At 47.1% G+C, this 16272-nt stretch overlaps 1 protein-coding gene across 1 annotated transcript in view; it reads right to left on the bottom strand.

Moving 5' to 3' along the window:
• Positions 1-16272, bottom strand: part of LOXL2 (lysyl oxidase like 2) — a 104624-nt gene that overhangs the window by 59806 nt on the left and 28546 nt on the right. The window contains exons 2-3 of the mRNA XM_017885707.1: positions 11237-11674; positions 3267-3442 (exon numbers count right to left, since the gene is read on the bottom strand). Coding sequence (XP_017741196.1) covers positions 3267-3442; positions 11237-11591 — 531 coding nt within the window. The 5' untranslated portion in view covers positions 11592-11674. The remainder of the gene's footprint in view (positions 1-3266; positions 3443-11236; positions 11675-16272) is intronic.

The raw sequence follows: 16272 nt of genomic DNA, 5'->3' as shown, positions 1-16272 counted from the left end.
TTTTTTGAGATAGAGTCTTGCTGTTTTCGGCTCAGGCTGGAGTGCAATGGTGCGAACTCGGCTGGCTGCAACCTCCGCCTCCCAGGTTCCAGCAATTCTCTTGCCTCAGCCTCCTGAGTAGCTGAGATTATAGGCACCCGCCACCATGCCTGGCCGATTTTTGTATTTTTAGTAGAGACGGGATTTTACCATGTTAGCCAGGCTGGTCTCGAACTCCTGACCTCAGGTGATCAACCCACCTTGGCCTCCCAAAATGCTGGGATTACAGGCATGAGCCACCATGCTCAGCCATTTTCAGTCTTTTCTATGTTTATTCCACCCCATGAAAGTTCTGCTTTTGATATGACCCATCTTATTTCGCCCTGGAATTGCTAAGCATTGGAACTGGCACTTAGTAGGTATTCAACAAACATTTATCTAATGAAGTGCCACTCAGAGTCCTTTTTCCAAAATCTTTTTTTTTCTAATGCCAGATGAGCCTTCTCATTTTCTCGACACAAAGCTCACTGATGTTTTGGCCTGTCCTTTTTTTTTTTTAAATTCAAGTCATCAATGACTTTCTTATGCCAAGAAGCCTGGGTCTTCACTGGACACTCCAAGTAGATTAACCTGAGGTTCTAGGTTGAACAGAGGCCCATCCAAAATGTTACAAATCAGCTCATGGTCCGATTAGGCAGGACAAGCTGTGAAGAAATTATTTGTTTCCATGTGCTTCTCATTGCTGTTTAGCTTGTATTTTATCCTGGGAGATTCTCCAACTAAGGGGATAACAATTTCCGGCTCACATTTCTGGGAAGAAGAAAATTTGGAAGTTGGAGACATTGCTCCCATTAGGTACCTAGAATTTATCTGTTGGATACAATGATGCATAAGATATAGCCCCTGCCCTCTGGGAGCTTCCAATCTCATGGGAGAGATAAGATACACATAACTGGGGGCTAATTATTGCTCATGAGGTTATAAGGAATGGAGATGGAAAATTTTGTGAAACTGGGTTGGACAAGCCCATCTGTCAGATCATAAACTTCATGGTAAAGAAAGCAAAGCTGTCATTAGTAATTGGAAGACTGAGGAAAGTACATCAACTCCATCACAATCTCTCTAGTTATCTTCAATAAAACAGCAGCATTTGACAGGTGTCGACCAGAAGCAGCCTCCTCCACAGCTGAGAGAAGCCTGGAAATCCTTTTCCATGCTATACTACAGGGCTGGACAAATTCCCAGCACGCTTGGGAATATATATGGAGAGAGCAAGACTGTGTGAGCCATGATAGTAAAGGCCACAGTCTTGGGAGAACTTCCTCTGGAGCCCAAATAGGGCAATTTCAAGTCACCTTTCTTCTGCATTAGTGCTGGGGTCAGTTGGAGGCTGAAGCACAGCGAAGGTTCCTTGACCTGGATTTGGGGCAGATCCCACAATTCCTTGGGGGTGGTGTCCGACACGTTCCTTGAGGACAGGAGTGTTAGCTGCCAACTCATCCTGCCCTAAGCCCCACATATGTTGCACAGAAGAGTAATGTAATAAGTGTTTGTTAATGTAATTGTTTGGGTAAAGAATTTGCTGGAAAGCTAACCCTGAAATTTAGCCATAAATGTAGATTTTCAAATGCTGAAATGATCAGTCTGGCAACATCAGAATCATCTGGGGCTGCTTAAAGAAAAATAAACTGGTCCCATAGCAGGAGATTTTGAGCCAGCAGGTCAGTGGGAAGCCCCAGTATCTCCATTTGTTTGTTTGTTTGTTTGTTTGAGACAGAGTCTCGCTCTGTCGCCCAGGCCGGAGTGCAGTGGCGTGATCTCAGCTCACTGCAAGCTCCGCCTCCCGGGTTTACGCCATTCTCCTGCTTCAGCCTCCTGAGTAGCTGGGACTAAAGGCGCCGCCACCACACCTGGCTAATTTGTGTGTGTGTGTGTGTTTAGTAGAGACGGGGTTTCACCGTGTTAGCCAGGATGGTCTTAATGTCCTGACCTCGTGATCCGCCCGCCTCAGCCTCGGCGTGAGCCACTGTACCCAGCCCAGTACCTGCATTTTTAAAGTGATTCCAAGCCAGGAGCGGTGGCGTCACGCTCTGTATCCAGCAACTTTGGGAGTGCGAGTGGTGATCACGCCGAGCGTCAAGAGATTGAGACCATCCTGCTAACATGGTGAAACCCCCTATCTCTACTAAAAATACAAAAAAATAGCCCAGAGTGGTGGCAGGCGCCTGTAGTCCCAGCTACATGGGAGGCTGAAGCAGGAGAATAGTGTGAACCCAGGAGGCAGAGCTTGCAGCGAGCAGAGATCACCCCACTGCACTCCTCTCTGGGCAACAGAACGAGACTCCATCTCAAAAAAAAAAAAAATTAATTAAAAAAAGTGATTCCAATCCTTAGCTACATTGGCCAGTGGTAGCCAGCTTTCAAGATGGCCCCAGCAACCCTACCTTGTGTCTAACGTTTGTGTAATCTCCTCCTACTCTCTACCAGGGTTAGTCTGTGTGATCCATAGAATACAGTGAAATGATGGCCTATCACTTCCAAGATTAAGTTATGAAACATGACTTCCATCCTGTGCTCTTTCTCTCGCTCTCCTTTGCCTCACTTACTGGGAGGGAAGATGACCACCATCTCCTGAGGCCACTCAAGCAGCCTACAAAGAGGCCACACAGAGAGGAACAGAGGGCTGCAGTCTACAGCTAGCAAGGAACCACAGCCTGCCAACAACCATAACAGCCTGTGTGGGAGGGGACCTTCCAGCCCCCACTGACAGCCTGCGTGCAATTCCATGACAGACCCTGAGCAGAAGCAAGAAGCTAAGCCGCTCCTCAATTCCTGACTCTCAGAAACCGTGTGAGATAATAAAGATTCATTGTTTTCAGCTGCAAAATCTGGGGGCAATTTGTTATGCAGCAATTGATAACTAATACATTTTCCTACCCAAAGGGCAAGCTCCTGAACATGGCACAGGAGGTGTTTCATGCCCATCTTTCCAGCTTCAGTTAACTCTACTCCCAGATGCACTCTTCCTGAGATCATGCCCCCTGAGATCAACCTTCCCACCTCTGTGCCTCTGTCCATGCTGTTCCTTGTGCCTGGAAATGCCCTTTCCCCATGGATGGGATTCCCTTCTCCAGAAATCCTTCCCTAAACTGCCCTTGCATCTAATCCCATTGGGTTAGGTACCCTCCTTCCTGCTCACACACACTTGAAATCAATACACAAAAAGCGAGTTGCATGGAAGAGGAAAAATGTTTGCATGACGGAGACATCAAAAGCACATGACTTGCCTCTATCTGGTTGATCAACGAATTGTCAAATTTGAACCCAGGAATCCTTTTGTCGCTGCACACCACACCAACGTCCTCCGTGTGCTTGCAGTCGGTGACGCCCCAGCCATTGGAGGTGCATGCTGCAAGGGTCACCTCATTGCCAGTACAGTGGAGATTGTCCAACCAGATGGGCCCTGAAGGAGGCAGAGAGGAGAGAAACCAAGAGATGCGTCAATGCAGGTCTGAGTCTTTGAGGGACACCAGTGTCTCACATGGAAAGAGAATTTTTCTCTAATTTTGGCAGCTGTGTGTGGCCATCAATTAATTTTTATTATATTAAGATACTGCACGTAGCTCGAGACCACCTGGATTCCCACACCACGGTAAGCAGCTAATGTGATTTGGGGATGTGGTAGATTGAACATGATTGGGATAGAAATTAGATTTAAGCCCAGAAGTCACATGGGATAGTGGAAAGAGCAGAGCTTTGGGTACCAAGCCGGGTTTGAGCTCTCGTTCAGCCAGGGTCAAGGGCCCTTTTTCTTATCAGTAAAGTCGGACTAACAATGACACTTCAGCTGCACAGCTGTGTGCAGATCAGAGATACTATGAAGCACGTGCCTAGTTCATTGCTGGCCATAGTTACTAAAAAATAGTGATGATGATGATGTTTTAGTGGCACTGATTATGGCACAAGCCAGTCTCACCTTCTATCTGTAGCAGAGGCTGAACTCTGACCCTTCAGGGAGGAACTAAACTCTCCAGCCACTGAAGGTTTGGGTTTTTTGTTGTTGTGGTGGTTGTTGTTGTGTGAGACAGAGTCTGGCTCTGTCTCTAGGCTGGGGTGCAGTGGGGCGATCTCGGTTCACTGCAACCTCTGCCTCCTGGGTTCTAGTGATTCTCCTGCCTCAGCCTCCGAAGTAGCTGGGACTACAGGCGTGCGCCACCACGCCCAGCTTATTTTTTGTATTTTAGTGGAGACGGGGTTTCACCATATTGGCCAGGATGGTCTCGCTCTCCTGGTCTCGTGATCCGCCTGCCTTGGCCTCCCAAAGTGCTGGAATTACAGGCATGAGCCACTGCGCCCGGCCTGGTTTGAGGTTTCTAAGCATTTCACATGTAGTATCTCCTTGGTCTTCCAATACCTAGAGGATGAGGTGGCATGATTATCCCACCACCCCTTGAGCTCAGAAGCCCAGGCCTTGACTTCCTATTCAGCTCCTCTTACTTCTCAACGTTTCCCATCACTGGCTCAGAGACAGCCCAGCCAGACTGGCCCATGGAACCACCTCATTATGTTCTAGAAGGCCACCATGGGACTCTGCTTACCTCCTGGTTTTTTTCTCACTTGCACTAAGTAGAGAATTCAGCGTGCAAAGTCCTAGAGGGTGAACCACAGTGAAGCACTACTTCACACCCTTAGGATGGCTACTATCAAAACAACAGAAAATGGGCCGGGCGCAGTGGCTCACACCTGTAATCCCAGCACTTTGGGAGGCCGAGGCGGGTGGATCACGAGGTCAGGAGATTGAGACCATCCTGGCCAACATGGTGAAACCTTGTCTCTACTAAAATACAAAAAATTAGCCAGGCGTGGTGGCATGTGCCTATAATCCCAGCTACTCAGAAGGCTGAGGCAGGGGAATGGCTTGAGCCTGGGAGACAGAGGTTTCAGTGAGCTGAGATCACAACACTGCACTCCAGTCTGACAACAGAGCAAGACTCTGTCTCAAAAATCAAAAAAGCAAAAAGAAACAACAACAACAAAAAAACCAAAAAAACAAAAAACAAAAAAACCAGAAAATGACAGTGCTGGCAAGGGTATGAAACGGGAACCCTTGTGCACTGTCAGTGGGAGTGCAAAATGGTACAGGTGCTATAGAAAACAGTATGATGTTTCCTTAAAAAATTAAAAGTAAAATTACCATATGATCCAGCAAAAGAATTGAAAACGGGGTCTCTAAGAGGTATCTGCACACCTGTGCTCATAACAGCATTATTCACAATAGCCAAGATGTGGAAGCAACCCAGATATCCATCAACAAAATGTGGTCTATCCATACAAGGGAATATTAGCCTTCAAAAGGGAGGAAACTCTGAAACCTGCTGCAATATGGATGATTCATAAAGACACGATGCTAGGTGAAATAAGCCAGTCCCAAAAGACAAATATCATATGGGGTATCTAGAAGAGTCAAATTCATTGAAACAGAAAGTAGAGTGGTGGCTGCCAGGGCCTGGGATGAGAAAGAAATGAGTGTGGTTGTTTAATCGGTACAGAGTTTCAGTTTTGCAAGATGGAAAAGTCTGGAGATGGACGGTGATGATGGCTGCACAACAATGTGAATATGCTTAACACTACTGAACTATACACTTAAAAATGTTTAAGGCTGGGCTGGACACAGTTCACACCTGTAATCTCAACACTTCGGGAGGCCAAGGCGGGAGGATCCTTCAAGCTCAGGAGTTCAAGACCAGCCTGAGCAACATAGCGAGACCTCGTCTCTACTAAAAATCAAAACATTTAGCTGGGCATGGTGGTGCATGCCTGTAGTCCTAGCTATTCAGGAGGCCGAGGTGGGAGAATTGCTTGAGCCCAGAAGGTTGAGGCTGCAGTGAGCTGTGATTGTGCCATTGCACTCCAGCCTGGGTGACAGTGAGACCCTGTCTCCAAAAAAAACCCGAAAAAGTTAAGGTGGTAAATTTTATGTGATGTGCATCTTGCCATAATTTTTTAAAAAATCATAAAGTACTAGAGGGTTTTCAAATAGTGATTTTTAAAAGTGCCACTGCAAAAATGAAAGAAAACAAAACTAAACCTCTCATTTTTCTCACAGCTCCTTTTAGGAGTCTAGAGCAGCAGACATAGTCAAACAAGCCTGGGTTCAAGTTCTATGTGCCACACACTGGGACACTGTGTGATGCGGGCAACTGCCTCACCACACCTGCTTCTCATTTCTAAAGCCAAAATAATGATGCCGAGCAAACAGGCTGCCATGGAGACTCAATGAGGTAATGTATGTGCCTGGTATGCTTTCAGCCTCCCTTTCCCCTTCCTTCTTCCAGTCCGTCAGAAAAACAATACATTCTACTGCTTCTACGATATAAGAGAAAAGCAAATAAAAACATTCCCATTGGAGAGATTAGGAAACCAAGGAGAGAAACAGAGGGTCTTCAAGGTCGAGAAGGACCCCGGGGCCAGTCTCCTGATGTCCAGGCCCTGCTGAAACGTGTCTGTTCTCACGGTTGCTGGTCAGGGCCCAAATGACAGCACCTTGGATCCATTGTGGAGAACAAAGAGCTAATTGAAAACATCTGGGCTGAGGTTTTCCAACTGGCTTCTCAATTTGGCCTGGTTTCCAAGCAGTCAAGCTCCACTGAAACATACACTCCCTAATCGATTGCTGTCTCAACAACAAACCAATGTTTGTCTTGCTAAGTACTAGCAACGGAAAAGACCCTCCACGTTCTAAGCAGAATGTTCTGTCGCAAAGCTGCTGAAGTGACAGAGACGGTGAAAAGCAGTGTCACCCTATTCCATCTGCAGTGAGAGAAACCCCCCTCGCTAAGGACCTGGAAGTCCACCAGTGCATCATCAAAGGAACTAAAAACAGCTGCAAACCAGAGACTCTGCGGAGCCTGCCCCAAAGAGCTGCTCTCTTACAAATCTTCCATGGACCCCCAATAATTTTCCACGGACCCCTTCCACATATGCTTGGTCAGTTTCTACTTAGATGGTAGATACGTGAATTTGTACTTAGCGCAAGACAGTATCACCATGCATGGCATACTCGTTTGGCCTGATTTCATAACAAAAATTTTTTTTGTTTTTTGAGACAGTGTCTCACTCTGTCGCTCAGGCTGGAGTGCAGTGGTGCAATCATAGCTCACTGCAACCTCCGCCTCCCAGGTTTAAGCAATTCTCCCACCTCAGCCTCCCAAGTAGCTGGGACCAAAGGCACATGCCACCATGCCCAGCTAATTTTTGTATTTTTTTGGTAGAGACAGGATTTCACCACGTTGGCCAGGCTGGTCTCGAACTCCTGACCTCAACTGATCCACCTGCCCCAGCCTCCCAAAGTGCTGGGATTACAGGCATGAGCCACTGCAAAGGGCCCTTTTTTTTTTTCCTCTATAGGTTTAGTGCTTATTGACTAGACTACTCTGATTCCAATGCAACCAGCTTCTGGGTCTGCCTGCTGGAAAGCAGGGTGGTTCTAGGTACAATCCAGTAGATGCCTCCTCAGAACCGCCAGGAAGGCCGTGTCCTTGGGACACAAGATGAGAGTCAAACTTTGGACACAAGAAAGCCATTCAATCAGAAGCCAAATTTTATCTTACTCTTTCCTTCCAACGCCTCTCCTGATGAAAGAAGAGATAAATATATATAAATATACATATATAAATATGCACACGCACACACATACACACACACATATATATACAAGTTAACAGATCATTAGGAAGGTAAAAATCATAAATGAAATTCAGTTGGAATGCCAGAGCCCAGGACAATGGAAACTATTCAAGTTAGACTCCATGGGGTCGCAAATGGGTGCAGTGGGTCAAGCTTGTAATCCTAGCACTTTGGGAGGCCAAGGTGGGAAGATCACTTGAGGCCAGGAGTTTGAGATCAGCCTGGCCAACATGGCAAAACCCTGTCTTTACTAAAAATACAATTTAAAAAATCAGCTGGGTCTAGTGGCGCACACCTGTAATCCCAGCTACTGGGGGGGCTGAGATGGGAGGATCACTTGAACTCGGGAGGCGAAGGTTACATTGAGCCTAGATCCCACCACTGCACTCCAGCCGGGGTGATAAAGCAAGACTCTGTCTCAAAGAAAAGGAAAGAAAAAAGTCTGTGGGGTCACAACGTGGTTATCGCTGGCTTCGTTGCTCTGGTCTAAAGAATGAGGGATGTGACTGGGAATAGGCTTAGTCTCCTGATTCTGAAGACAGGTGAAGGAGAGCAACCACCTTAGCTTCAGCTGCTATAACTTGACCAGGGATTGAGAAACAGGACAGCTGCTCCCTCCAGAACTCCCTAAAAGGGCCTGTGGTTTACCCGAGCTCAGAGATGCTTTGGGAGAACAATGTGTGGACAGGCCAGGCTAGAAAACCCAGTTCATCCCTGGTGCCCTCCCTGGTTTCATTCCTCCAGCCTGAACTTCAGAGGAGCTTGAGGGGTCCTGGAGGGGCAGCCTTATCCACAGTCTGACCGGCACATGAAGCCCCTAACCCCCGCCGGAGCAAGCCCTGGGTGCTGGCCACGTTCTGTGCTCACTATACCAAGAACTGTTTGGCCAACTCTTTTTCCTATTCTGCCAAATCAAAATCAGTCAATTAGCTAATATTTACTAAGTGCCCACCATGTACCCAGTGATAAAAGATCTGGACTGATGCTGGTGAAATTCAAATACATTTAGATGTAAAAGATCTCTCATGTCATAAACCAAGCACCACTTCACGTAAGCAGCTTAACTCGTAAAGCCTTGAACACAAGACGGGGTTTCTTGTTTTTTTTTTTCTTCCAGGCACCTGTTTCTTCCTGTCCTCTCTTTGATATTATTCCTTTTAAAATGCTTGATGGATTCCATGTCCACAAAGATGGCCTTTCCAGTACTCCTGGTCTCTTCGTTGATATACCTCCTCTCTCAGGGACTGTCCTCCATCCTGCTCCAGCCACTGTCCCATGGTTTCTCATTACCAGAGATTGCACCCTTCAATATCCATTTCACCCTTCCTGCTGTGTACCCACATACAGCTCCCTTCATCTTTTAGTAAACTTCTTGTGTCTCCATCTGAACAGTGACCCGCAATCCAGTGATCACAGCAGCTATGCATAATCCTACAACTTCTCCACGTATTACCACCCTCCTTACCCAGCACAGTCTCCATGAACCATGAGTTTAATCCTTCCCTTTCATATTCCCGCCACTCCTTGGAACTTTTCACTCTTCACCATGCTTGGATGGCAAAGTCCCACCTGGGTAAAAACCTGTCTCCTACTACCCCATGCCTGCTCCTGATAGGGAAAACCACAACCCCCTTGTCTGACAACAGGTAAGTTTTAAATTGAGGTTAAAATAAAATTGTCACTGGAAAAATACCCAGTCATTGGAAAGCATTTGTTATAAAATAATGAGCGTTGGAAAGCCTGGAATGGAAAACATGAATCTGAGGTTACCCCTGGATCGCTCAGCCAGTCAGATAAACAGAGATGTGGAAGTATCAGACATTTGTTTAAAGAAGACAGGAAGTGGGTTCTAAAGCCCAGCATTTGCTAACTTCACTTCCGTGGCTCTCATCGCTGCCAGGAAGCCCAGAGCGAGCTGCAGAGAACATTTGACTCTCTGCTGTCTCCTGATCCAGTTACGCCAACAGGAAATTTTCAATTGCATGGAGGTGAGATGTGTATGAGATGGGACTTCCTTTCTCCTATAATTTCTAGAATAACAGAAAGTTGGAAGGGAGGATAACAGTTATCAATTTCAACGACTCCCAAACCTGTCACTTTACAGGCTTCCAAAAGAGACAAGAGTCCTGGGCTCCAGCCCAGACCTTTTAAACCAGATTTATGGTGGGTTGAGGTCTGTGCTATTCTGTACTTTTAAGCTCCCTTGGGCGATTCTTATGCAGTCAGCATGGCATTAGCGCTTTAGTCCAGGACAGGAGTGTGGGCAGCCCTGTTTTAGTCCAGTAGCCAGACTTGTGCTGAGGTCTGGGCTGCAGCTCAGCCGGGGGGCGGGTATGGGAGCTTCCTTTGCCTGGCTGACCCACAGATGGGAAACTCTTAGCTCCTGGAAAAATGTTTAAAAAGAAACAATGCCCTCCACCCTCGTCTCTTTCCTATTTGGGAACATGCACCGTCAGGCTTTCAGGAGTTCTTAGAGAGCCCAACTTCCAGATGGGGAAAATGAGGCTGGAGAGGACAAGTGTCTTCCTACCAAGTGTGGTGTCAGAGGTCAGTACAGACTGAGCTCTAGGTTCAGGACTTCAAACTTGTCCTGCCTCAAAGCTCTTAAAGGAAAGTTTTTGGGATTTTTTTTGTTTGTTTTGAGACGGAGTCTCACTCTGTCACCCAGGCCGGAGTGCAGTGGCGCGACCTCGGCTTACTGCAGCCTCTGCTTCCCTGGTTCAAGCGATTTTTGTGCCTCAGCCTCCCGAGTGGCTGGGACTACAGACACTCGCCACAATGCCCGGCTAATTTTTGTATTTTTAGTAGAGACAAGGTTTCCCCATGTTGACCAGGCTGGTTTCGAACTCCTGACTTCAAATGATCAGCCCGCCTCAGCCTCCCAAAGTGCTGGGATTACAGGCATGAGTCACCACGCCTGGCCAGCTCTTAAAACAATTTTTAAAAATAAATTAATAAATTTGAACCTCACAGGGAGGAAAGAATAGGCTAACCAACAGTGAAAAACCCAAAGCATCTCTGTGCCTGTCGTGACCAAGCCTGCAATAGCAGGTTAGTGTTAAAACGATGAACTCCACGTGCCAGGACAGCGGGAGGCGTCAGGGAACTCAAGCATATGGGAGCTTTTGTGAGGAAGAGCAAGAGGTTTTCCTAACGGAATGATCTGGAGTAAAGTGCAACTTCACCTGGGCTGGCACAGCCTCCAGGCAGGGAATATGGGGTGGAGAGAGAAGCACAGGCCGATTTCACCCCATACGTGGGGTCACCAACTGTCCTGGTTTTCCTGAGGTTTTCCCAGGATGTGAGACTTTCTGTGCTAAAGCCAGGAAAGTCCTGGGCAAATCGGTATGGCTGGTCACTTACTGTGCCCCTCCTCAAATGCCCCCCCACCCCTGCCTTACTGCAGGGTACAGCCTGCCTGTGCTCGGAAGGATGCCAGTCCCTAGATGGGCATCACCAAGAGTTTACACTTTGCAGTGCGTGCAGCCTCCTCTCCCAGGCTGACCTCAGGGAAGGCAGCTCCGGGCCTTGCCAGGTCACAGCACTCAGATCCAAAGCACAGAATGTTTACCTTCCCCCTTGCCGTAGGAGGAGCTGGCAGTCCAGGACTTGGCCTCCACATAGCCCAGCTCCCGGCAGACGACGTGGGCAGCGTGGATGGAGAAGTCGTCATCACACACGGTACCCCACTGGCCGTCGTAGTACACCTCCACCCGACCCTCGCTGTGCTTCCTTTTCTGCCCGGCCAGGCGCAGCTGAATCTTGGCCACATTGGCGGGGGCCTGGGGCTGGTGATACTCGGGAGCCGGTTGCTGGAAGTACTCGGGGTAGTGGGGCCAGCTGTCATACTGTGCCAGGCTCAGGGGGGACAGGAGGGCCAGCACAGCCAGGCAGCTGCAGAGGCGGGAGCACAGAGGCCTCTCCATCCCTGTCTTCGAGCTGATGATCCCACGAGGGGGCCCTGAGCAGCCGGGAGGGACAGGCGGGGTACGGAAGCAGCAGGAGCTTTCTGAAAGACAGGAGAGATGTGTTAGGATGAGAATGTGGGGCTACGGAGACCTACAAGGAGAATGAGAGATTTCATACCCCTTGGCTTAATACAGAAAGCTCGTCCATTCTCGACGCCAATCCAGCCCCACTCCTACCTGACGTTTCCACCACGCAGGGCTAGGAGGTCCCACCTCCTCTACCCACCGTCTTCCCCATCTCTCTGGAATGCTTTTTCCAGTAGAGTTCCTGGCAGGGAACAGAGCACACTCCAACTTAATTTGAGGAGAGTTTTTTAATACTATGGACATGCAGGCAGAGTTCTGCGGAACTAACAAAGGCTGGTGTCACACCCTAGGGCTGGCGACTCAGGGGGGCTGTGACCACCCTAGGCCTGAAGGGAGCCTGGGGGGTGAGAACTGGAGAGTGGCAGAGGGAGCTGTCTCTTAGGAGCCTTCACTGGAGAGTCTCAGAGCCAACCCACAGCAACGGTGGGGACGCAGGAGGGAGAATAAATACCTGACTCCCTTTCCTCCCATCTTTGAATCTTTCTGGTCGCCTCCTATTAGGCAAACCCAGACCCCTCCAACTAAAAGCCAGTGGCAAGGGAGCTGAGCCCACTGGGGGAGCCTGCATGGGCTGGTCTCCTAGAACATGGGGGCCGGTGGAGAAGGAGCGGGTTTGAAGGGGCGAGGGCAAGAGATTCAACACACCCACCCTCCATTAAATGAATGGCACCCCAAAACACTACAGGAGCATTTGCTAGATGAATTCTAATGTTCCCGTCAGCTTTGAGGGCTGCAATGCTAAATGAGTTTTAAAATCCTCAAGGTCATGGTCATCGTATCTGGTGGAGCCTTCCTCTAAGAATTCCCGAGTGAAATCATGTAGCAAGAAGACCTCGTGTATCTTGGTCCTCTCGTAATTCAGAGAAAAAAGGAGACTGTTTTAAAAGGACCGCACGTGTGTCTCAGAGAAAGATGCAGGGCCCTAAAACAGGATGAGCAGGTGGAAACTTAGGTGGGGGCTTAAGGTACTTTATTTTAACCCTATGCAGAGGAGTAGGCTAATCATATTCTTCCGGTCATGGCACACTACCTTTGAGGAAGGTCTGGATAACTTTTCTGTAGTCAGAGCTGTCCAGAGCTGCCCATGGAGGGATGATCTGCCTTGGAGAGAGGCAGTTCCATGTCTGTTGGGGGACCAGCAGCGCCCAGTGCCCCAAAGAGGAGGCTAGGGTAGAGATGTTGGAGCTTGGGGGACAGTCAGAACTGAGGATTTTGGAAAGTTTTCTGATGTTGCCAGAGAGCCAGCCATCCTCATCCTGCGACTAATAAACAAGGCCAGAAAGTGATGGAGGGTTCCTGTGATAGCTCCTGACCAACTGACCAATGCACAGCCTGACCCGCTAGTGGTGTGACTCTGAAGGGAATCAGGGTCCTGGCCACGCACCATTCCCATCAAAGCACATCTGCATCCTCAAGCTTACCTATGTCTCACAAGAACCTTGGGGAGTTTAGAAGAGGCAGGTACTATCAGGATTCGTATTTTACAACAAAATCAAGAACGAGAGAGGATCAGAGATTTTACCAGAGTTGCACAGTTAGTGCAAGCAAAGCCAGAGTGGGTCACTCCCAATCTGCCATCCCATATAAAAAGTCCTGGTTCAGCTTGGATACAAAAGCCTTTACGTGTGGCACGCGCCTACCTTCCCTGCTTCAGTTCCCACAATGGTGTCTCCCTTCCCTCACCCCAGCCCTGCCCATGGCACATGTCCCATCATATCAGCCTGTACCAGCTTCAGCTTTTGTCACCTAGAACAATGCACCTCCATCCCCTCTCCTCCAAATGGCACATGGTACAATCCTTCCTGTTCTTCACGGAGACCTTCCCAGGTCCTCCTATCAGATTGAATGTCTCTCTGCTTCCCTTTGACATCACATTTTGCTTGTGCTTTACACTGTTGTCATGTCTGGCTCTGCCACCGGACCCTCAGGCCCAAGGGACAGAAACCACCTCTTTGTCATTTCTTCTCAGCAACGCATCTGCCTCTGGATGTGTCAGGCTACCTTCTAGTAGATAAAGCTTCCTGCCAAGAACAAGTAGAAAAGGAAGGTAAAATACTAAAACATATGTTTGAAGACATGAGAAAGTTACCGAGGCAGCAAGGCCCGAAGGCGACAAGAATCCAGAGAGATGGGAAGGGCATTGAGGTGAGGCTCACATTTGCCTCTGTGTTTCCCCAGAAGACACTCTCCAATTCCACGGCAGTGATCAACAGGCTGAGAAGCTAAGCAAAGCTGCAGGCAGCCTCCAGGGACTGGGGAGACTGGGAGTTCAGAACCTGCCAAGGACAAAGGGACCTGTTAAACAGCCCCAGGCTCTCAGATGCATTCCTGAAGATCTGCACTCTAGCAGCCAGGGCATAGGAAGGTCTGACATTCCCATAAATGGAATACCAAAGAAGAGGAGAGAAAGGATGTGCAGAGGAAATAATGGAAGAAATAATGGCCTAGAATTTTCCAGAATGACAAAAGACATCAAGCCCACACAGTGTAGTTTACAAGGAAAACCACATCTGGACACATCGAAATCCAACTGCAGAGAAGACAAGACAGAAAGAAAAATCTTAAATACAGTCAGGGTAGAAAAGCTGAGTTACCTTGGAAAGAGCAGCAGAAAGACTAACAGCTGGTCCCTCAACACAAATAAGGAGACAAGATGTTAACAGCACAACATTTTCAAAGGGCAGAAAAAAATGTCTGCCTAGAATCTGTGCCCACTGAAGAGAATGAAGGTAAAATAAGGACATACCAGATAAACAAAAGAGGAGCGAGTCTGTCACCAGAATATCCACAAGACGGAAATGCTACAGGGAATTCTTTAGGCTAAAGGAAAAATCATCCCAGATGTCAGTACGGAGGCGTAGGAAGGAATGAAGAGTATGAAGTGGGAAACGATGTAGGTAAATCTCAGTAAAGTTCGAGTGTGTAAAACAGAAAAATGTCCTGTGTGGGGTTTAAAATATATGTATGATTAAAAAGTATGGCAACCATAGCACAAAAGGCAGGAGGGCATTAAATGGAGCTCAAGTGGTTTGAGGTTCTTGTGTTGTCTGGGAAGTGGTAAAAGTACTATTGTCTATTAGATTTTTTAGGAAGTCTAATAGATGCATGCTGTAATCTTTATAGGAATCATTGCAAGAACTACTAAAAGTAGAACTAACAGGTTAGTAAGGGGGGGATGGTAGCATTAAAAAATACTTGATTAATCCAAAATTGAAGCCATAAAACAGACAAAAAGTAACATGAAACAATTCTTACAAATAGAAAAAATATTAGATGGTGGATTTAAACTCCAGTATATCAGTAATTACATTAGATAAAATAAATACTCCAATCAAAAGACAAGTATCATCAGAATGAATATAACAAAACAATTGAGCTTTATATTTCTTTCTTTTTCTTTTTTTTTTTTTTTTTTGAGATGGAGTCTTGCTCTGTTGCCCAGGCTGGAGTGTGCAGTGGTGCCATCTTGGCTCACTGCAACCTCTGCCTCCTGGGTTCAAGCAATTCTCCCGCCTTAGCCCCTGAGTAGCTGGGATTACAGGCATGCACCACCACGCCTGGCTAATTTTGTATTTTGAGTAGAGACGAGATTTCACCATGTTGGCCAGGCTGGTCTCGAACTCCTGACCTCAAGTGATCCACCCGCCCGCCTCGGCCTCCCAAAATGTTGGGATTACAGGTGTGAGCCACCACACCCAGCCCAATCCAGCTTTATATTTCTCAGAAGAGACAAAGAGGCTTAATGTAAAAGGATGGAAACAGATATACCATGCATACATTAACCAGAGGGAAACTGGTACAAAGTCAGATAAAGTTGACCTTAAGAAACATTACCAGAGACAAAAGGGACAGTTTACAGTCATGAAAGTCAATCCACCAGGATAATCTAACTCTTCTAAATGTGTATGCATAGTTTCAATACATACAAAAGAAATATTGATGGAACTAAAAGGAAAAAATAGACAAATTCATAATCATAGTGGGAGATTTTACATACCTCTGTCAGTAACGGATAGAAGAAAGACAGAAAATCCTGGCGCTGAAGATGTGAATGACATAATTAACAAACTTAACCTAATTCATAAGTTTCTATAAACTGTACTCAGCAACTGCAGAAGGCAGCTATGCTCCAGGGACACATGGAAGATACAATGATACAAACATATTAAGATATTAAGATACAATGATATTATGCAGAATATGTTGTTTAACTACAGCAGAATTCAGCTATAAACCATTAATAAAAGAACAAGTAGAAAATCCCCAAATATTTGAGAATGTTGGATGAGGAAATCTATTATCATGCATCTCTTCCAGCTCACAGTACTAAATTGATTTATTCATTCAACAAGCATTCATTGAGCTCCTACTAAACCCGAGACCCTGCTGGGAGTACAGGTCTCCTTTTCCATGGCCCTGACTGCCTAGCTGGAGTTCGCCTACAAGGTATCAATGATCGTTCATGGACTGAACTACCTGAGCCAGGGGGTGCCTAACTTTGAATTCAGGAAGGTTTTCCTCTTCTACATTGCCTTTTTTTTTTTTTTTTTTT

The sequence above is a fragment of the Rhinopithecus bieti genome, unplaced genomic scaffold (assembly GCF_001698545.2).
Source record: "Rhinopithecus bieti isolate Rb0 unplaced genomic scaffold, ASM169854v2 scaffold_315, whole genome shotgun sequence".
Lineage (NCBI taxonomy): Eukaryota > Metazoa > Chordata > Mammalia > Primates > Cercopithecidae > Rhinopithecus > Rhinopithecus bieti.
This window is presented reverse-complemented; position numbering and strand designations above follow the sequence as displayed.